General features: G+C 35.2%; 2 protein-coding genes across 2 annotated transcripts; one reads left to right on the top strand and one right to left on the bottom strand.

Annotated features, from left to right (window-relative positions):
- Positions 1-1,350: 1,350 nt before the first annotated feature.
- Positions 1,351-17,394, top strand: LOC306847958 (ubiquitin carboxyl-terminal hydrolase 11-like). The gene is made up of 21 exons (XM_079382222.1): positions 1,351-1,586; positions 2,280-2,389; positions 3,170-3,300; positions 3,403-3,520; positions 4,473-4,618; positions 4,844-4,905; positions 6,198-6,294; positions 6,384-6,557; positions 7,175-7,333; positions 8,179-8,403; positions 8,746-8,829; positions 8,936-9,030; positions 9,408-9,614; positions 10,194-10,297; positions 10,748-11,212; positions 11,446-11,516; positions 12,578-12,690; positions 12,872-13,021; positions 13,761-13,876; positions 13,974-14,062; positions 15,181-17,394. The coding sequence occupies exons 1-21, from the start codon at positions 1,477-1,479 to the stop codon at positions 15,343-15,345; spliced, it is 2,991 nt and encodes a 996-aa protein (XP_079238348.1). The 5' UTR covers positions 1,351-1,476; the 3' UTR covers positions 15,346-17,394.
- LOC306847960 (ER membrane protein complex subunit 3-like) lies at positions 17,248-21,918 on the bottom strand. Its single transcript, XM_079382224.1, has 9 exons — positions 21,574-21,918; positions 20,795-20,852; positions 20,594-20,687; positions 20,408-20,512; positions 19,207-19,288; positions 19,048-19,127; positions 18,795-18,877; positions 17,483-18,238; positions 17,248-17,426 (listed from the first exon to the last, which is right to left on the bottom strand). The coding sequence occupies exons 1-8, from the start codon at positions 21,726-21,728 to the stop codon at positions 18,122-18,124; spliced, it is 774 nt and encodes a 257-aa protein (XP_079238350.1). The 5' UTR covers positions 21,729-21,918; the 3' UTR covers positions 17,248-17,426; positions 17,483-18,121.
- Between the last annotated feature and the right edge of the window lie 86 nt (positions 21,919-22,004).

Genomic DNA, 22,004 nt, shown 5'->3' with positions numbered 1-22,004 from the left:
AAAAAAAAGAGACTGTGTTCTCAAAGCCAAACCTGTACCTGTCTAGTCATCCATTCTTGTCTATCACTTTAGAATCATCACCTTCTTCAGGAAGAAAATAACTAAATTCCAAGCACTGCAGCCTCTAGAACACTTTGTCAGCTTATATTTAGTTTGCATTGTTTTTAATAAAGAACATTAAAAAAATCTCTTAGGTCCCAAGGCAAATTTGAACAGGTGCTTGTGCCCACACTGACAACCAAGATGTTATGCTGCAAGATCAATCAGATTAGTTAAAAGGTCCTTTATTGATCAATAAATCAATCAATTTCTGGGTAATTTAAGTGATTTGAGTCATAGTGTCTGTGTATTTTTGTCAAACACTACCACCTTGTGCCAAATGCATAGTTCTACAGCCAAAACTTTAGGTTACTTGCGTAACACCCATTCTCTGATAACAAGAATGAAGGATCATTTGAATGCTTTTTTATTTATTTGTTTTTTAATCTATATTAGTAATAGCTGAATGCATAACATGTAGCACTGTACATTTTCGCTGTCAAATTCAATGTCCATTTGAAAGGGTTTCGTGTTGGAATATTTTCATGATATACTGTACAACGACTACTAATATAAATAAGTACAAATCAGTTTTAGCTGATTTATGGGGACATTTTTCAGAATTTTACAACAATAATAGTTAAATTGATTAATTAAATTCTAATTAAATGCGAAAATGTATATATTTTAATCAAAGCAGTATGTATATATATATATATATATATATATATATATATATATATATATATATATAATATATATATCAAATATTTGATATATATTGATATATGTATAAAATAAATATATATAATATTTATTTGATTTTCTATTAATATATTTATAATATATATGTATGTGTGTGTGTGTATAGAAATATTTTAAATAGATCTTGATACAACAACATCAACAATAATAATAATAATAATAATAATAATAATCATCATCATCAGTTTTAGCTGATTTATGGGACATTTTACATTTAATAGTTAAATGTTTCAGCAATAGTAGTTAAATTAATTAATGGAATAATAATTAATGCATGAATTAGTATTTATATATTCATAATAACGAATCTATAAGTAAAAAGTACACACATATATATATATATATATATATATATATATATATATATATATATATATAAACGTAGTAAGTTATGCATAAATAAAATCGTATTAGGCTGAATTAAATTGCAGAATTATATATATATATATATATATATAAAAAAAATTATTAAAGTGGAAAGATACTGGTCATATCTTTCTGGACTTATTTTGCAGATTTGATCTAACAAACTTTCTCCCATCGCACACGCCCTCTCGTCGTACGCCACGCAGGGCGGAAGTTGTCATTCTAACCGCTTCCTACTTCCTGCGTCAAAACATTCCGGTGTGTCTATGCGGCTTTAACGGCGCTTTTCGGGTTTTCTGAGTGATTATGGCTGCGAACAGCAGCACCGGTTCGGCCACGGAGCCTCCGGGACTAGAGACCCAGTGGCGGGAGATCGACAACCTGAACCAGCAGCAGCTACGGTCCGGAGACAGCTGGTGAGAGAAACTTCAGCCTTAATAACAAACAAACAAACATTCAACAAACAACAACAACTACAGCACAGATAAATCCCCGACAGAACTCAGTAAAATTGATAACGCTCTGGAGTTTGTGCGGTGTGAGGGTCTGCAGTTTCTTCAGGTTTAGTAGCAGCCATGCCAATGTGATTGAGATTTAAATGATTCAGATATCAAATAAAAGAAGGAAACTAACATACAGGTCAGTTTTCAGGCCTAATAGCTCGGGTTTCCTGGTTAACAGCTTCCTTGGCATAATTAAGATTTGACAGGTTGCTTGTCTTTCCAGATTCCAACATCATCAACTCCACCCGCTTTAAACGCTCATTTCTTTTCATTTTCATTAAGCAAATGTGCACATGATCTAGTTTTATGGTGTCTAAGTCTTTAATGCACTTGTTTTAAGTTTCACTTCCATCTCTAGAAGGTGTGTCAGTCTGTTATGGGAAAGTTACTTTCGGTTTGTGTTTGTTCCTTGGACAGGAAAGGCAGCTGTAATTCCTTCTCGTCCCTAAAGGCAAATGACAAGTGTTTGGTGTCTTAATCCATGTCTGACACTGGCGCCCTTTACAGTTTACATTAAACAGATTTGTCCTAAAGCTCATTAAATGATGCGGGACTGACACAACCAATCAGTGTTGAATGTGACAGGTGCATGTATCTGTATTGCAGGTATTTGTTGGACAAAAGATGGTATGATCAGTGGAAAGAGTATGTACACGCCGGGGACCAAAATTCCTCCTCCTATCCCGGGAAAATTGATAACACTGAGCTCTATGAAGGTAAGTGCTGCTATTCTGTGATGTTAACTTACACACAAGATCCCATAGTAGCACCAAGAAGCGTTTAGTGTCGGTTAGTATCTGTTCTCTTAAAAAATAAAATTGCTGAAAAATTACTCGCCATCAAGCCATCTAAGATTAAGTTTGTTTCTTCATCAAAACAGATTTGGAGAAATTTAGTATTATGTCACTCACTCCCAAACGGATCCTCTGCAGTGAATGGGTGCCGTCAGAATGAGAGTTCAAACAGCTGATAGAAACATCACAATAATCCACACCACTCCAGTCCATCAGTTAATATCTTGTGAAGTTAATAGATGCATGTTTGTAAGAAACAAATCCATCATTCTAGCCAGAATATGAGTCCATAATCCATAGTAATGCTTTGATGTTATTGTATAGAGGACTTGTATTTTAGCTGAAAGCAATGGTTTAAAAAATACCATAATGATGAATTTGCTTCTTACAAACACTTGCTGCTTTTTTTTTGCTTCACAAGATGTTTATTGATGCACTGGAGTCATGTGGATTATTGTGATGTTTTTATCAGCTGTTTGGACTCTCGTTCTGACGGCACCCATTCATTGCAGACGATCCATTGGTGAGCAAGTTATGTAATGCTACATTCTCCAAATCTTTTCTGATGAAAAAACAAACTCGTCTACCTCTTGAACGGCCTGAGGGTGAGAAATGTTTCAGCAAATGTTCATTTTTGGGTGAATCATTCCTTTAATAATTATGGAGGTTGATGTTTTGAAATACTTTGTATGCTTTCTGTAGATCTGGATTCCTATCATCTGAAAGAGAGGCTGTCGGAGAATGAGGACTTTGTCCTCGTCCCTGCAGAAGCCTGGCATAAACTTTTGTCATGGTATGACATGATGGACGATCAAACTCCTTTGGAGAGAAAGGTAGTGTTAACCAGACTGTTGACTTTTCTTTCTATTAAAATTAAATGAGATGTTAAGTTCAAAATAGGCCATGTTTGTCAGTAATCTTCTTTCTCTTTGCAGGTTGTTGATCTTCCCAGCACTGTTAAAGTAGAGGTCTACCCTGTGGAGATCTACCTCTGTCTTTCTAGCAACATGGAGAGTACTGTATCTGCATGCTTCAGTCGAGCAGAAAAGATACGTGAGTACAGGCTGTTAATGGATAGAAAAAGTATTTGGACACTTCAAAATGTCTGATTAAAGATACAATCTCACTCTGCTTTCTGCATGTAAAATCACTGCAATGAATATCGGGACTAGGGCTTCTGTTTTAATTAATGCTTCCGAAATAACATGTAAAAATAAATTCAGTCCACTTTCCAGCAACACTGTAAACTATGTATCTTTGAAGTTTGCATGCTTTGTGCTAAGCTCAGTTTGTGATGTTTAGATCCTCTAATGATGTATATGTCCTGTTCGCTATACAAATTAATGTATGAATGCGCTACCGTTCAAAAGTTTAGGGTCAGTAAAAGTTTTGAAAGAAGTCTGATATGTTCTTCAAGGCTGCATTTATTTAATCAAAAATACACTAAAAGTAATATTGTGAAATATTATTAACATTTAAAATAACTGTTTTCTATTTTAATATGTTTTAAATTGTAATTTATTCCTGTGATACTCAATGTCACATAATCCTTCAAAAATAATTCTAATATGCTGATTTGCTGCTGTACATTCATATTTGTTTCTGGGTTCCTTGATGAAATAGATTCTTGTTATTTGAAACGTTTTTGCTTACCGTTTTTGCTTAAAAAAATCATACCGACCTCAAAATCATGAACAGTAGAAGTTATGTATTTTAAGTTATATGACAGTTACATCAATGCATTACAATTTCTGCTAGCGATAAGCATTAAATTATGCTTAATAAACAGGCATAATAAATGTCTTACACTATACTTAAATTAAAATGTACTAAATGTCTTCTTTGGCGCATCAAAGGTTTAGCTAAAACTCTGCCACTTAATTTACAGAATGTTGTTCTCGCAGATCTATTTTATTTTTGGCATGTAATTATGTTTTGTAAACCGATGCAGATCTCTGAGTGCGTGTATGTGTGTAAATCTCACATGTGTATTTGTGTTTGATAGACGCTATACATCAAAAGATACGGCAGCATTTTAACGTGTCAGAGACTGCTGAGAGCCGACTCTGGATGAGGAGTACGGATACGAGCTCAGAGAGGCTACGCAACCTTAACATGACTGTTCTAGACGCCTGCCTCAGCTCCGGCATGGTAAAATACACACCTGCCATTTACACTCTGGTCATCTGTTATGTTATGTAACCATTTGGTGACATTTACTGTAATAAGCACTGCCCATAACCTCACCTGGCAGGTTTGTCATATAGACGAACTTTGCTACTAGTAAATGAATGCTCTGTCATGGGCCACCCTGTATGTGTTTGTTTGTTTGTGTGTGGGTGTGTTGTGTCCTAACATGCTCTGCTCGCTCTGCAGACGGTGATTATGGAGATCAGGAATGCGGATGGTACGTGGCCCACATCCAGGCCTCAGATCATGTGAGTATAAAGACACCAGCTTCCTTCTTTTGTGCACTAATGCAAGTTTCCTTTCTGTTTTTGTTTAGGAAAATGGAAAGACACGTGTCTAATGCACAAAATGCTCAAACGTCCACATATGTATCATCAGCCCCATTCATTTACATTGGTAGCTAGTTGTAGAAGGTTAAAGGCTTATTGTAGGATAAATCCTTTATTTCTTTTATGCCAGATTCCAATAAACAATCAACCATTATAGTAGGTTAAAAAGAAGATTTTGCCTGGTACAAATCAGTTTCAAAATAAATGGACCATGTTTTGAGAGGTCATACCATGAGGAATATTTATATATTTTTTTGGAATTAAAGAGCTTAATGCACTAAGAATGTTTCAACTTCCCAGAGTTCCTACCCAGATCAAAAGACCATTTATTGAACCTTGGAGGGCAAAATCACTTGATCAGCACTTCCACAACCTTATGATGTGATGGTCTTTTACAGTGTCATAAAGCATTGTATTATAGTCAAGACAAATTTACCCATATAGTGCTTTTTAATGCACATTATTTCAAAGCAGCATTACAGAATATCATAATGTTGATGTATATATTATATTAATATCATAATGTCTTATAGTCGCATTTAGCAGATTAGAGCTGGGCGATAATATAGTTTACATTTTGTGACAATAAAAGCAAGCAGTAGGGATTTGCTGTATAGTGTATATATAACACATCACATGAGTGTACTGTATATATACAGATGAATTTGGATGTACTTATATTTCCAACTTTATATATAGAGCGGGGCAATAATATATTTCTATTTTGTGTAACTGTAATATAGTTACAGTTACATATACTGTTTACTTTTTTTGTGGTGATATAATAATGCAGTGAATTTTTGTATATAGTGTATATTGCTGTACGTGACTGTACTGTATGCATGCTGGCTGATATTATTGTTTACATTAATATAATATATTTTATAGTCATGCATTGTATGATTGAAAAGAATGGTTTGCAAAAGTGCTCAAAAATATAACAGATGCCGTTTACACTTAATTTTTAATTGTAACTTATTCCTAAATGGCTAATTTTATTTTAACTGTCAAAGAGAGAATGGAAAATAGTCATATAAGTATAAATTATAACTGGTTGTGCTGCAAAAATCTGTACTAACATAATAAGATTAACCTCAAAAAGAATTAAAACCTACCTAGCTAACTACCTAACCAGCATTTTTGGCCACTGTAAGTGTCTTAAGTGTCTTTTATTGGTTATTTGGAATTTATATGGAATTTTGTGTCTCTAGGCGGAACTCTGCTGACGAGGACCCGTATCGAGGGCCTCCTGGAGTGTGTGGCCTCACAAACCTAGGCAACACCTGCTTCATGAACTCAGCTTTACAGGTCAGAGGTCATGGATTGCTGAACACTCAGTCTCACAACTTTGACAAAAGGCTTTTCTTAAAGTGAATTGTGCATTTTTTCCCCTGCAGTGTCTGGGTAACACGCCACCACTGACTGAGTACTTCCTGAGGAACTCGTATCTGGAGGAGCTGAACTTCACCAACCCTCTGGGCATGAAGGGTGAAATTGCAGAAGCCTACGCAGATGTCATCAAACAGATGTGGTCAGGCAGGCACTATTCTGTGGTTCCTCGGGTATTTAAGGTAACATCATTTTAAATTTAAGGTAACATTATTTAAAATTTGCACATATCAGACTTGTACACACATAATTGTCTATATTATATATTGTGTTTTTGCTGTTTTGTACATTGCCTATTTGGATATTTGTATTATTCTTTATTATCTGTGTCCTGTCCTGTTGCTGTCTCTCTGTTGCACTGTGGAGCTTCTGTCACTAAAACAAATTCCTCGTATGTGTAAACATACTTGGCCAATAAAGCTCATATAATTGTAGTGATCACTCTGCATTACCGTTTTTTAGTACAAAACTTGTTTGCAAACACCAGTGGAGCTAAAATCAATTGGTCCATTTCAAATCTGGTTCCCATTCTAATTCATAATACCATTTCCCCTTTTCTTTTTATCATTACCTGTCCTCTCTCTGCTTTCATATCAATAAAGGCTTAATAAAATAACTTAATATGAAGAAACAACTGTGATTACAGTATTTGTGTCTTATTTCTTTGCGGTCACTTTTGATCAGTGTAAGTTATTTATAGGCTGTAAACACTTTATAATTATGATTGTTTGTTTGTTTTTAGTTTTGCTCCATTAATCGTACAGAAATTAAGCAGCGTTGTTTGTGTATGTCTTTGCAGACTAAGGTCGGCCACTTTGCGTCACAGTTTCTGGGCTACCAGCAACACGACTCTCAGGAGCTGCTGTCTTTTCTGTTGGACGGTCTACATGAAGACCTCAACCGGGTCAAAAAGAAGGAGTATATTGAACTCAGGGATGCTGATGGCCGACCTGACCAGGTGCTTTTACACACACACACACACACACACACACACACACACACACTAAGACACAAAGAATAACTCGTAATGTCATGCCATATTTATCAGTGGCACATATCACTTTATCGATAGTTCATTTATTAAATGCTGTTGCAACTCTTGTTTACAACCAAACTAAATGTAGTAAATGTGAAAATAAAAATAATAAATTTTTTGTGATGTTAGTGAAGCATGCTTATTTTTAATTATTTTATGCAATAATGAATTTTTATTATTTCATAATTACATTTCCATGGTTAATTAGTCATCATTATTAATTGTGTAATAAAATTCCAATCTATTTTATTATTTTTTTTTATTGTGCAAAATTTTGTGATTTTTTTCAGGATTGTTTGTTTATTAAATTTTTTAAATTAAAACATAAAATCAGCATTTGTCCAAAATGGAAACATTTTGTAACAATAATAGTCTTTACTCTCACTCTTGATCAATTTAACATTTCCTTGCTGAATAAAAGTATTAATTAAAAAACATACTGAACCCCAAACTTTTGATTGGTAGTGTATTGTTACAAACGCTTTCTATTTTGATTAAATGTTGTTGTTCTTTTTAATTTTTCATCATTAAATGATAATAAATAAACATTATTATTATTATTATTATTTTATTATTTTTTAAAATTGCATTCTATTTTATTTTATAGAAAGTTCGTATAGATGTTTGAAAATATCTACTGATTAATTTATCGACCAGTTTTTCCAGCCTAGTCTGTTAAATTCAACCTTTAAGTGTAACCATATTTATAACTCCACAACAAAACAGTGTGTTACTATGGGAATCAAATTTCTACTTCTGTAATGCAGGAAGTTGCTGAGGAAGCGTGGTGCAACCATTTGCGGCGGAACGATTCGGTCATCGTCGACACATTCCACGGGTTGTTTAAGTCGACGCTGGTGTGTCCCGAATGCAACAAGGTCTCTGTGACCTTCGACCCCTTCTGCTACTTGAGCGTGCCCTTACCGGTTAGTAAGGAGAGGGTCATGGAGGTGTTCTATGTATCGCTGGATCCCACAGCTAAACCCACCCAGGTTTGTGTTATGTCATATACTGAAGAAACCCCCAGCAAAATACCATAATGCTCATTCACTATTGGCAGGAAAAGCAGCATATGTGCAGCACGACAGACATGCTCATTATGAGTGAGCCCATGCTATGAGTTTGGCAGATGTGAATGATGTAGCGCTGCAGGTTTGTAAATAGGAAGACAGCTGGTGGTGTGTGATGATGTCATCAGAACCAGTTTTGCTTAGGGCAAAGTAGTCTGACAGATCTGTTGAACAGAGTTTAGTAAGGATTCAGTAAAACCACTGCTTTACTGTGAGTTTTGTTCATCCTGATAACTGATGAACGTGATTGTCTTCCTTCTGCAGTATCGTCTGATTGTACCTAAAGCTGGCCGAGTGATTGACTTGTGCACTGCCCTCTCTCAGGCAACAGGCATCCCTCCCAACCAGGTTTGAACAAGCATTTTAACTACTGAAACACTGGCAAATTAAGTTTCATTTACTACTGACAAATGTTATATTTGTTCTGGGCTAATAATTGATCTGCTCTTCACAGATGGCTGTGGCTGATGTTTTCAATCACCGCTTCTATAGGATTTACCAGGCTGACGAATCCTTAAGCTGTATATTGGACCGGGATGATATATTTGTGTAAGATAGAACTAATCTGAGTAAACCGCTTTAATTGTACAGACATGCAAACACACACAAATGTTTTTTTTTTTTTATTAAGCCTGGTTCATTAAGTTTTTTTTTAAACATAAATATTTATTATTATATATAATTATATATTTGTATAAAAATCGATTTATATATGTTTTTCTTTTTTTCAGTTGTTGTTAGTGTCTGACTTTTCCAAGCCTTTAAGATTTTTTGATTTCATTTCATATAATGCAGTTTATTTTCAAAATATAATTCATAATGCATTAAGTTCAGCTTTTAAGGAAAGAAAACTAAAACAATATGTATCAAAGCTGCATCCTGAGAGTCGGCTGGGTCTAAATGTGTTTTGTGGTGTGTTGATGCAGGTATCAGCTGAGCAGTGGTTGTGTGGATCAGGAGGGTGAGGAGGTGGTTATGGCCATCTATATGCGTGAACGCTCCCATTACAGAGATTACGGCTCGGGAAGCAACAGCTATAGCACCTCCCTGTTCGGTCACCCGCTGCTGATTTCTGTGCCACGCACCCAGTGCACACGGGAAGATCTTTACCAGCTCCTCCTGAAAAGACTGGCGTAAGTCTTATCAATCATGTTTGTTTGTCACAAGCTAGTTTTCATTAAATATTGGGGTTGTTTAGTTTTTAATATGTTTTACATTTTTTGTGTGTCTTTGTTATAAAAGGAAAACACATACAGTGACCATTATGACATTATTTCAACAATAAATCAAAAATATTACTATTAATATGGTTATAAAATTGTTACCAGCTATGTATGTCATTAGTCCTGGTATTAAAATGTATTAATTATACAGATGCTTTGTATTTTTCCTTTATTTATTTATTTTAACTGCATTGTACTGATCAGGGCTGTCCAAACTCGGTCCTGCAGACTGGACATCCCTGGTATTGATTATTATATTTGTACATATTTTACTGCCAATAAATGCATTCAATTATAAGTTTTTTTTTTTGTATAAATCTGGTAACTAACTGCTTCTTGTAACTTCTGTGATCATATTGTGTTTTTGTGCATTTTTATTTCGGTATCACTGGTTTTTGGGTGCATAAAGCTTTCGTGGTCGTTTTTTTTTTTTTTAAAGGCCAGAGTTGGGTTGCCATTCATATGTGTCATAATTGTGTCCCTGCACAGGCGATATGTCCGTCCGCTAGACCCTTCAGAAGAAGTAGAGGAGGAGGAAGAAGAAGATGATGAGGAAGAGTTGTACAAGGCTCAGACCAATGGAGTTAGTGATGGTATGACTTTGTTTTTATTTTAAATTTATTTATCCTTGTATTGTGCAAGGATGCATTAAATTCATTAAAAGTGATGGTAAAGTCATTTATATTTCAAATAAATGCTGTTCTTTTTAATTTTCTATTAATCAAAGCATTTTAATAAAAATGCCACTGTTTTAATGTTTCATAAGAAATGTTATATTGACAGCAAATCAGCATATTAGAATAATTTCTGAAGGATAATGAGACACTTAAGACTGGAGTAATGATGCTGAAAATTCACAGGAATAAATTACATTTTTAGAAATATTTCAGTAGAAACAGTTATTTGAAATTTCATAATATTTTATTACAATACTGTTATTTTACTGTATTTTTGATCAAATAAATGAGTATAAGAGACTTCTTTCAAAAACTTTAAATGACCCCAAGCATTTTGTGTATAAACAATAATTCATTTCTGAACAGATGAGGGCGAGGAAGATTCTGAGGAGGCAGGGCCATCCAAGAAAGAGGAAGAGACTCAAGAAAGCGGCCAGGCCGAAGAGCAGAACAACTGCCAATCAGAAGCCAGCCCGAGCAGCGAGGGGGAGGAGAGAGCTGAGGAGGAGTCGTCGAGCAGCGAACTGGACCGGGGCAGCAGTACTGAGGAGGGCCAATCAGCATGCGGCAGCACTGACACCAACTCCCAAGATGCCACTGACGGGGACCAAAGTGCTGGCGCGGAACCTTCAGGAAAGGAGGAAGAGGACGAAGATGAGGACGAGGAAGAAGAGCAGGCCGCATCTTGCGCTCAGGCAAATAAGAGGCTTCCGGGAAGACGGCGCTACACTGAGAGGCAGAAAAAAGCCCTCTTTACCGTTCAAGCGGTGAACTCTAATGGTACCACGGAGCGAGGGATGGGAGAGGCGGACGGCGGCTTCTCTTTCAGCTGTGAGTACATACTAATGAGAAACTCAATTTATTACAGACACTTCTGATGCTTTTGTACAACTTCAGGGTCTTGTGCGCACAAGCAAGGGTCATAACAAATTGAGATTGCGTGTCTTTTATCTCTCCGCCTGCTCAATTCGCATCTTTTCATAGTCATGGTATCTTTTAACTCAGAGTGGTCATAAGTATAAATGTTCCTGCTCTTAATGGAATGACTCACTGTTTCTGTTTAGCTCAGCCATACATCGCCATCGACTGGGACCCTGACATGAAGAAGAAGTACTACAATGAGAATGAAGCCGAGGTAAGATTTCTAATGAACTCTTTGATCCTTAAAACTGCTTTTCGTCTGCACTAGGAAATGAATGTAATCTCTCATACAAGGCTCAGTCCAATCTATTCCATTAGAAGTTTTGTCATGCTCATTTTAAAGCAGTACTCCTAAATGCAGTTATGCATCTGTATTCTGTAGTCAATTTAGGTCACCTTTACTTATATAGAGCTTTATACAATGTAGATTGTTTCAAAGCAACTTCACAGTAATGCACAGGAAAATAGCAGAATTAATGATATGCAAAGTCTGCGGTAAAGCATTTCTATAAAGACAATAGTGTGTCATTATTCACCTGTGGTCAGTTCAGTGTTGATTCAGTTCAATAACGGTGTAAAGCTGCTCAATTGTGAAAAAAATTCAATTTAGCTACAAGAAGCTCTACAGAAGGCCGTGTCTTTATTCAGCTCGAGTCACTTCAACTGATTGTGTTCAGTTAAATAACAGTATCATTGTTGCAGAATTCATTAGGTATGAAACTAATTGAGTTCAGCTTTACAGCAGCTCTACAAAAGACAATGTTTTCATTATTTAGCTTAATTCAGTTAAAGTTTTGTTCTCATCTGACAGTGACAGTGCAGTAAAATCATTAATATTACTAAATATTAAGTGTTTTAAACCAGCACTGCAGCTTTTCGTTGTCAATTTATTTGTCAAAAACAGTGGTTCTCAACCCAACACAGCACCAGAGATTATTATGTACATAAATATAAACACATATGCTTAAAATGAAAAAAAAAAAAAAACTTGTGCTCACCAGTCAGGAACCATTGGTCTGCTATCACAGTGATTTTTTTTTTTAAGCTTTCTAATATGCAAAACACAAATGCAATATTGAGGGTGAGTAAATAATCATAGAATTTTAATTTTTGGGTAAACTATCCCAATGGTTTTGTGGTCCAGTGTCACATTTGATCTTTTAATTAAATATCAAAATCCATTTTATTTCTTTAACCTTTATTAGAGAACCTAAGTTTTTGAGCTATGCAAACTGCAGCATTTCTCTTGCAAATGTGTTTTTTATGTTTATGCAGAAATATATAAAGCATCAGAGCATGGATGTCCCTCACCAGCAAACCACAGTGCAGCTGCAGGAATGTATAGAGCTCTTTACCACGGTAGAGACGCTGGAAGAGGAAAACCCCTGGTAATCTATTACTTGGAGCTATTACAGATTCTATCCTTTTATTCCAGTCTATCCTTCATGAGCATGAAGAAAGAGAAACATTTTGTGTTGTTTATTGCATAATTTAGAGCCATAACCAGCCGTTTCATAATTTCTAGTGATGGATTTAAAGAACTGGATTGCTTGTTTATGTGGTCTGCAGGTATTGTCCAACATGTAAAAAGCATCAGCTTGCCACTAAGAAATTGGATCTGTGGTCTTTGCCTGAGGTTCTCATCATCCATTTAAAGCGCTTCTCCTACACAAAATACTCTCGAGAGAAACTGGATACCATCGTGGAGTTCCCCCTGCGGTAAGATGAAGTACTGTTTGTGAGATGAAGACATACTAGTGTTCAAAAAATTTGGGTTGGTAACATTTTTCATGTTTTTTTGAAAGAAGTCTCTTATGCTCACCAAGGTTATATTTATTTAATCAAAAATACAGTAAAAACAGTAATATTGTGAAATATAATTACAATTTAATATAACCGTTTTCTATTTGAATATATTGTAAAATTTTATGAATTTTCAGCATCGTTACTCCAGTCTTCAGTGTCACATGATCCTTCAGAAATCGTTCTAATATGCTGATTTGCTGCTTAAGAAACATTTCTGATTATTATTAAAAACAGTTGTGCTATTTAATATTTTTGTGCAAACCATGATACATTTTTTTTCAAGAATTTTTAATAAATAGAAAATTAAATATAACAGCAATTATTTGAAATAGAAGTCGTGTGTAATATTACAAATCTTTACTGTAATTTTTGATCCGTTTATTGTGTCCTTGCTGAATAAAATTAGTAATGTCTTTCAGAAAAGAAAAAAAAATCTTACTGACCCCAAACTTTTGAATGGTAGTGTGCAATTATAAATGCTTTATTTTTTTATGTGATGGTGATGGGGTCCTAAGTGTTCCTTCACATCCTTACAATATTTAAATTGATGAGCAACCTTTATATTTGTTTCTTTCAATGATTGATACTTAGACTATAACATTTATTTTCATGTGGTTCAGATGTTGTTATTGCTCTATTTTTCTGACTTCAGGGATCTGGACTTCTCAGGTTTCCTCCTAAAGAAGACAGTGAACAGTACTGAACCTCCCTGTAGATATGACCTGATCTCTGTGTCGAACCACTACGGCGGACTACGAGATGGACACTGTATGCATCAGTCTCCTTAGCCTTCATTAAACAGCAAAAATGGCATGCTATTTTGATTAGTGACAATAACATTGCACAAACATTTTTTCCCTTCTAGATACCAGTTATGCCCGGAACAAGGACAACGGTCAGTGGTACTACTTTGACGACAGCAAGGTGACCTATGCAAGGGAGGAACAAATAGTGGTGAGATTAATGAATGCACCTTCCTGTGGTTTGCTTTATCAACATGAAATCAAAATAGACCCTTTATGTTTTTTTATTAAATTTTATTTGCATACTCTTCTAAAATGAAATGTTTGTTTTTCCTCAAAATACAATAACTTTCTCAGCCTCTGAAATGACTTGGCCACATGAGTCAAAAAAGACTGGTCTGTTTAAAATGATGTTCACATGAAATTGTCATATGAATGGACAAGAGTTGTTTTATTCTACATAAACTCATGGTGGCCGCCAGAGTGAGATAATGATACTCGGGCATAATTTGGTAGTTGACTAATAATAATATTGAAAATACAATTCATAAGCTTACTATATAGTGCTTAAGGAAATTTACGAAAGTACACCTAAACAAACCAAACTATTTAATAAGCACACTATGGGGTCAGTATGTTTTTTTTTTTTTTCAAAACATTAACATTTTTATTCAGCAAGGATGCATTAAATTGATTAAAAGTGATAGGTAAGACATTTATAATGTTACAAAACTGTTCTTTTGAACTTTCTATTCATCAAAAAATCTGTTTACACAAAAATATGAAGTGTTTTCAACATACATAATAATAAGAAATGTTTCTTGAGCTGTAAATCAGCTTATTAGAATGATTTCTGAAGGGTCATGTGATACTGAAGACTGGAGTAATGATGCTGAAAATTCAGCTTTTCATCACAGGAATAAATTATATTTGACTTTACTGTCCACAAGTGGAAATTTGTCTTTGGCTTCTCAACACATTATAACAAGATCAATGCAACAAAAGACACTTACACAACAACTCTAAAACGTAAGATAGAATAAAATACAATTGACTCAACATTTCACTTTAGCATACACATATTTGCATGCATTATAATTCTTTTTTTATATATATATTTGAATAGAAAATTTAAATTGTAATAATATTTCATAATATTACTATTTTACTGCATTTTTGATCAAATAAATGCCTTGGTGAGCATAACATACTTTTCAAAAACATAAAAAAAAAATCTTGCCGAACCCAAACTTTTGAATGGTATTGTAAATGCAAGACGTTTGACAGTCAATGGTCACTGAAATGTTCTCTCTCCCTCCATTCCTGTAGACCAGTGCCGCCTACCTCCTGTTCTACCAGCGCCAAGACAAGATCCGCCAGCCCACCGTCCCTCCACCCGTCCCCTCCTCCAGCCAGCCCGAGAACCACGTCTCATCCCAGACCCACGATGGCATGGATGGAGCCTCTTCCTGTGTCAGCATGGAGACGGACTGATTTCTGTCCTTACGTCTTTTACACGTTTCACTTCATTCTTCCTTACGCTTATCTTTTCTCGCATACTGTCGACCATCTTAACAGAAACTTGAACCTCTGCTCTGACTCCGACAGGAAGTGCGAGGCAGGGGCACCTCTCTCAGGCTGGTGCACGAGCATCATGGGGTGGGAATGTAGATTTATGTGTTTTTTTGTTTGTTTTTTTCTGCATGACGAACTCAAGGAAACGGGTTAGGCTGGTAGCGGCGGATTCAGAGATCGCGCAATGATTTTGCGCAGTTCATAATCACCGATGTGTTCTTTCATTTTTCATTTTAAGCAGCGACGTTCATCATGGGCGCTTTCAGCAGGGACTGTTGGGGTTTCTCATATCAGGGATGTCATGTTCAGAAATCCTGCTTCAGATTTCTGAGATCTTGTAAAAAGGTGAGGGTGGAGAAATAGGTGGAGGTAATTGAGATATAGCTTTCTGTCCACTCACTCGTGAACTATTTATTTTTGTAATTGTTAGATGCTAATGTGGAGTGAGAGATTGTAATTCTAAAGAGCGGCTTCTAAAGATCTTCCATTTTTATTTTCATTCTTGTGATTTTTTTTCCGTCTGTCTGGGAAAAGCCACTCTTTTGCGGGACACAAACGGAGGCATGTTTTCCAGCGAGAATTTGCTTTTTTTTTAATCTTAATTGAAAGGAAATGCACAGCAAGATTTAAATATTTCATTCTTTTGGACTAATTGCGTGCAATTTATAACAAACTCTTTGGAACTATGAGAATATTTCAGCAAAGCGCTTTCTGGATAGAGCTCTTTACATGATTTTTAAGGCATCTCTGTACAGTATTTTTGTATTGTAATAAATGTTGTATTATCTTTGATCATTTGGATAAGATGCTGGGAATGTGGGAGCTTTCATTTTATTTTGTTAATTATAGATTGAATATATAATTGTATACACATCTTTTGATATGAATAAATGCTGACTATAAAGTCGAGGTCAGATTGGACACATTTGGCTTCCATTTACGTTGTTTTACCTCTGAATAAAAGGAGGCGTAGCTCCTTTTGCAATGGGAAATGCATTCCCTCGGTTTGTACTGACTGCATATTAACATTTCTCAGCTGCTCTCATTGTAATTCATTTGGCCCGCTGCGTAAAGATCTTATAGAAAATGCTTTTTCATTTGCACTTCCCATTAAGTGACTGCTTTATTGCATTCCTCTGATTTTAATGGACACAGTTTATCGCACTGTCCTAAGAGATTTATATAAATATATCACTGTCAGAGGAGTGCTTAATACCTTCAGTATGTTCTAATATAATAACACAGCTGAATCCCACAAAACCTGTCCAGAACAAGACATCAAAAACAAAGGAAACAATATGAAAATATATTTTTATAAAAAAAAAAAAAAGCATTTTCATGACCATTGTTAGTATGAAAATGTCTACACATCATGATAGTATTGTAAATTAAAAATGACCCATTATGTTCTTGACTGGATTTGTGAGATTTACGAACTGAACTGGTGTGAATTTTCTTTTCTGCTTTACTAATGGACAGTTCGTTTTTAAAACAGTTCCTCAAATGATTTAGCTCATTTATTTCTCATCTGCAGTCTTCCATTTTGTACAAGGTTTAATAAATGCAATGATCTGTTTAAAAAGAGCTTCAGTTTTTACTATTTCACAGCACTTGGCTTCATTCTAGCATTTATTTCTAAAATAATTCACAGGTGCTGGAATCAACAGCTTCAGAAAGCCACATGCAGTACAGCCTAATTTCTTAAACGCAGCATGTTTATAATATTACAATCAGAGCTACTGTGTGATCTGCGATCATGGTTGTATTTCAGTGAAATCCATCAGATGGTCAGCTGTAAATAACTGAAATATTACAGCAATTCAACTGGTTTGAGAAATAGTTTATTTCTGTCAATGCTACACAAATTTCTAAAGCCCGTTTCACAGTATAACACACAAATTTCAAATTTGTGATTTTGCATTGTGGGGGCATTTTTTTGTATAGAAGTTATCAAATAAAAGCTTTGGAGTTTTGAATATTGAGTATGTAGTATTTTCAATCTGAAACGTGGAGTTGTGTAAGTGTTAAGCATTTGACTCACCTCTGTGCGATTCACAAACATTAGACTAACCAACCATTTCCTCTCGTCTGATTCAATCAAAGACGCGAGCACAAACTGATTTCCTCCTCACCTTAGGGTTTTCATATCATGTTTATTAAATTATTAAATATCTCTTGCACAGTGACCAAAATAGTATCCGTTTTACATTCAATTTGCTGTTATAATATCTCTCGGACTGAAATAATGGCTCGTAAATCAAGAACTTGTTATAATTCCAAACCACACTAGAGAAAATCTGCCGGATAGAGACCGTTTAATCAAAGATGAAAACCAAACTGACATTTTAAGAACACTTTAGAAACAACTAACCCAAAAATATATTTTCAAGGCATCACTTCACACATAAATACACTAAGACATGAGAAATTCTGTGTATTAACTGGCAAAAATGAATAAAATTTTGATCTATACTGTGCTTACAACAAATTAAGTGTTCATGTGCAACGCTCCCAGTTCACGAAAACATGTCAGACTTATTGTGGATGCTTTGCAGGATATTCAGGTTCATTCAAAACTAACTAAACGCTATCAGGATCACTGCAGTCTTATGTTAAGAATCACATCTGCTTGTGAATTAAACCATCTTAACAGCACTGGTGATTTGCAATCAGACAGTCGTTAGAACGGTTGTTTTTACTGTAGTTCTTGGCTAAAGAGTCCTCTGAAGTTTAGATCCTGACACATGAGTTCCTCCTCTACGTTCTCCAGGGCCCATTTGTGCTCCACAATCTCCAGAGCTTCCCACTCGCCCTGAAACAATGGTAATGAATACGTTTAGAGCATTGCAGAGCTTTACACACTTGAGAAGAGTGTGAACATTCTGCTAAACATCTCCTTTTGTGTTCCGCAAGAGAAAGAAAGGCATGCGGGTTTCTAACAACAGCATGAGAGTGAGTAAATGACCACATTATCTCTCTCTCCAACTTTATAATTATTTTTGTTTGACTGAAATGGCTTACTGCAACCAACACAATCTGCACTCCTCAAGAAATATGATGTTTCAATAGTTCTGTAATTATGTGAACTTCAAAACGGCAACGTTTAAGGTTTCGCAATTATCCGAAGATGATGAGGTTATGAAATTAAAACAACCACGTTTCCACATCGGCGCTGCTGTTGCATGCATCAGTCCGTCCTCTGGGGCTGTAGGCGCTGAACTCCCAAGAAAAATTAACTTTAACTAAATTTGTTAGTTTTTTTTTTTCTTTTTCAGATGTGCATGTTTGTCCCAGAATAAATTCATATAATGAGAATGATTTACATCACATATAAATGGTTTAATTTATGCAAATGATGTTCTACTCACCTTAAATGCTTTGTTAGGATCAGGAGGCATCGCCATCGCGGCTCCCGTCATTTGATCCTGCATAATTCTTGATTGATCTGCAGCTGAAAATAAACAACTTTTAGTTTAAATAGCTGAGAAAGTCATCTCAATTTCACAGTTAAAATTTTAAAAATTGAATATACAATTAATACAATAATATGAAGTATAGAAGTATTTTATTATATTAAAATAACGCATTATATAATATAACTGAAGTCATAAAACAACCAACCATTGTCTTGTCCAAGTATGAGGGTGTACATGCTTCTGAGCCCAAACACATTGAGAAAATACCATGATGCTGAACTGACCCTATGAGCAACAAATTCAGATTTTATTCAGTTTTCAGCTTCTGGCAACAAATAAAACCCATCACAGGTGAATACTGTACCAGGATGCATCTAGAGAGATCAGCTCAATTCCTCTCTGTAACATGGGCTTGAATCTCAGAGTCAGAGGAAACGGAACTTTAGCTGAAAGAGAAACAAGACTTTTGTAACAATTCAACTCTTACAAGCTTACTTTAAAAAAAAAAAAACATTCACTTGAGATTTAATCAGATTAATAGCATCCACTACAACTTTTAGACATTTTCTAGTCATCCTCTAATAGTCATTATATTTTTGTTTGGTAATGCCGAGAAAAAACAAATGTAGCTGCTTTAAGAGAGAACAGAAGCCACCGCCAACAACTTGCATCAGCAGTGGACTGAACAAACGGTAATCCTACTATAGTTTGAGCCCACTTACCAACGTCTGCCTTTCAGAAAATGAGTTATGAATGTACTGGCCAAACGTTACATCACCCAATTAAAATTCATGAGCCGGCTGTTAAGGTTTAGAATGTCTCCCTTCACATTTCAGATGCTTCCTACACCCCTGAATTTAATCACACTTACAAATGATTGTTTTAGAAAAAATACCACTTTCACACATGCTCACTAGATCCTTTTTATAGTTTTAAGGGAGTTGCTCACCCAAAAATAAAAATTTGCTGAACATTTACTCACCCTCAGGCCATCCAAGATGTAGATGAGTTTGTTTCTTCATCAGAACAGATTTGGAGAAATTTAGCATTAAATCACTTGCTCACCAATGAATGGGTGCCGTCAGAATAAGTGTCCAAACAGCTGATCAAAACATCTCCAGTCCATCAATTAATGTCTTGTGAAGCAAAAAGCTGTGTGTTTGCAAGAAACAAATTCATCATTAAGACGTTTTTAACTTTAAATCGTTGCTTTCAGCTAAAATAAGTTCTCTATCTATAATATCGCTTTCTACAGTGAGCTTGGATTTTCTTCACCGAAGGAAGTTTCTTACAAACACAAAGCTTTTTCACACGACATTACTAATTGATGGACTGGAGTTGTATGGATTATTGTGATGTTTTTATCAGCTGTTTGGACGCTCATTCTGACGGCACCCATTCACTGAAGAGGATCCATTGGTGAGCAAGTTATGTAATGCAACATTTCTCCAAATCGGTTCCCATTAAAAAACAAACTCCTCTACATCATCTGAGTACATTTTCAGCAAATCCTTATTTTTGGGTGAACCATTCCTTTAATTCTGACAAATAACTAAAGCTCTTACTTGTGACAAAACCAGAAAAGGCCCAGTTGATCCATCCTCCAATCAGAATCATTGGCAGCACATTGGTCAGGTTCCCTTTCATCATGTCCATCAACATGCTGGTGTCTGGGACAGGTGATGCAAGATGTTATAATGAAGCGGAGTATGTCATTTCGTCTCATTTTAGGATGTTAAAGTAGCTCTTACCGGTCATTGGGTTTTTGGGGATCACCTTTCTTTTGACCGTCTTGAAGAATCCAGTCTCAGGGTTGTTGAAATAGTGTTTTCTCATGGCAAATGACTGAAATGGGACAGCATTATTGATCAATGACAAACAAATAAATGGAGTTTTAGAAGTATATTCCATGTAAATATGCTGGCAACTGTTTTTGATAAAGTCATTAATACCTGTTTGGGAAGATATTTTCCATTTTCTCTCAGGATGCGGCTGCGCAGCAACACCTGGCTGTGATTTAAAATGAATCAAAACGGATAAATGTATATGTTTTCACAAAATAATTAGCAATGATTATGTATAAACTGCAACAGTCCCAATGAGATCATAAAACATTCTTTCCTCAAAATGTTTCTTGAAGCTCTAAATAATTCAAACTTGGCTAGTATTTAATATATTTGCAAGAAATAAAGCAGATTTATTGTATTTACATATTTAGTAAATTAAAAAAAAATCCGAGGATCATATTTGGGCAAAATTTGAGAATTTAGGAAATGTCTCCTTTTTAATTCAGATGGATTTTGCATAATTAATTATACCTGTTTATTCCCTGATATCAAGAATAGATATTTGCATACAGTATTTCTATTCTAACCAATAATGTTCAATTACTGACCATATAATTTACTCAGCAATCAAAACTTTTAATTTTGCCAAAAAAAATAAATAAATTATTTTAGCAAAATACAGTATTAATATAATTAAACAACAATTTATAGACGAAATTTCCTTCTGCCAAGGCAACTTTTTAAAGATAAATACAGGTATCATTTATAGGTCAATTATTATTTTTATTAAAATTAAGTATTGAATATAATTAGAATTTTTATAGATGGTATTTTAAACATTCATGTTTTTATTATTATTATTATTATAGTAGTCTATATGTTGTGAGTTAACATGATAACATGTTTATGGTTAAACACCTGGCTGCATGCATCAGTCATCTCACCTGTCAGACACCTGCTGCAGATCCACTTTCTTCTCGTTATGAATCAGTTGAGTGACATAATGCCGCAAAACTCCGACGAAGAATGTGATGAAGACTATGGGCAAAACAACCCACAGGCGAATACTGGAGTCTAGCAGCAGCTCTGGACCTGCCATTTCCTAAAGTTACACCAAAACTATCCTCTACAACTATCTGGCACTTTAAAAGTTTATTTTAATACTCAAATTACAACACGATGAAAAGTCAAACTATGGTAAAACTACAGCACTTTTATGCGACAGTAGCAACACATTACTGCATGAACATGCGCCACATGCACAGCTGCTTTTTGACCTTTGAACTAGTAGCGAGGTCCGAATAGTGAATCGTTCTATTGAGTCGAATCTGGACTGTATCGGTCTGTGTGCTCATCGAGTCCTCACTGAACCGAG

The sequence above is a fragment of the Barbus barbus genome (assembly GCF_936440315.1).
Source record: "Barbus barbus genome assembly, chromosome: 28".
Classification (NCBI taxonomy): domain Eukaryota; kingdom Metazoa; phylum Chordata; class Actinopteri; order Cypriniformes; family Cyprinidae; genus Barbus; species Barbus barbus.
This window is presented reverse-complemented; position numbering and strand designations above follow the sequence as displayed.

Excerpts from the sequence above, each read along its gene's own strand:
- LOC306847958 (XM_079382222.1), top strand. The coding sequence starts at position 1,477 with ATGGCTGCGAACAGCAGCACCGGTTCGGCCACGGAGCCTCCGGGACTA. Across the intron at positions 3,521-4,472 it reads CAGTCGAGCAGAAAAGATAC|ACGCTATACATCAAAAGATA; the intron begins GTGAGTACAGGC and ends TGTGTTTGATAG. Across the intron at positions 6,295-6,383 it reads TCATGAACTCAGCTTTACAG|TGTCTGGGTAACACGCCACC; the intron begins GTCAGAGGTCAT and ends TTTCCCCTGCAG.
- LOC306847960 (XM_079382224.1), bottom strand. The coding sequence starts at position 21,728 with ATGGCAGGTCCAGAGCTGCTGCTAGACTCCAGTATTCGCCTGTGGGTT. Across the intron at positions 20,853-21,573 it reads CTGCAGCAGGTGTCTGACAG|CCAGGTGTTGCTGCGCAGCC; the intron begins GTGAGATGACTG and ends TTTAAATCACAG. Across the intron at positions 19,128-19,206 it reads ATCTCTCTAGATGCATCCTG|GGTCAGTTCAGCATCATGGT; the intron begins GTACAGTATTCA and ends TGTTGCTCATAG.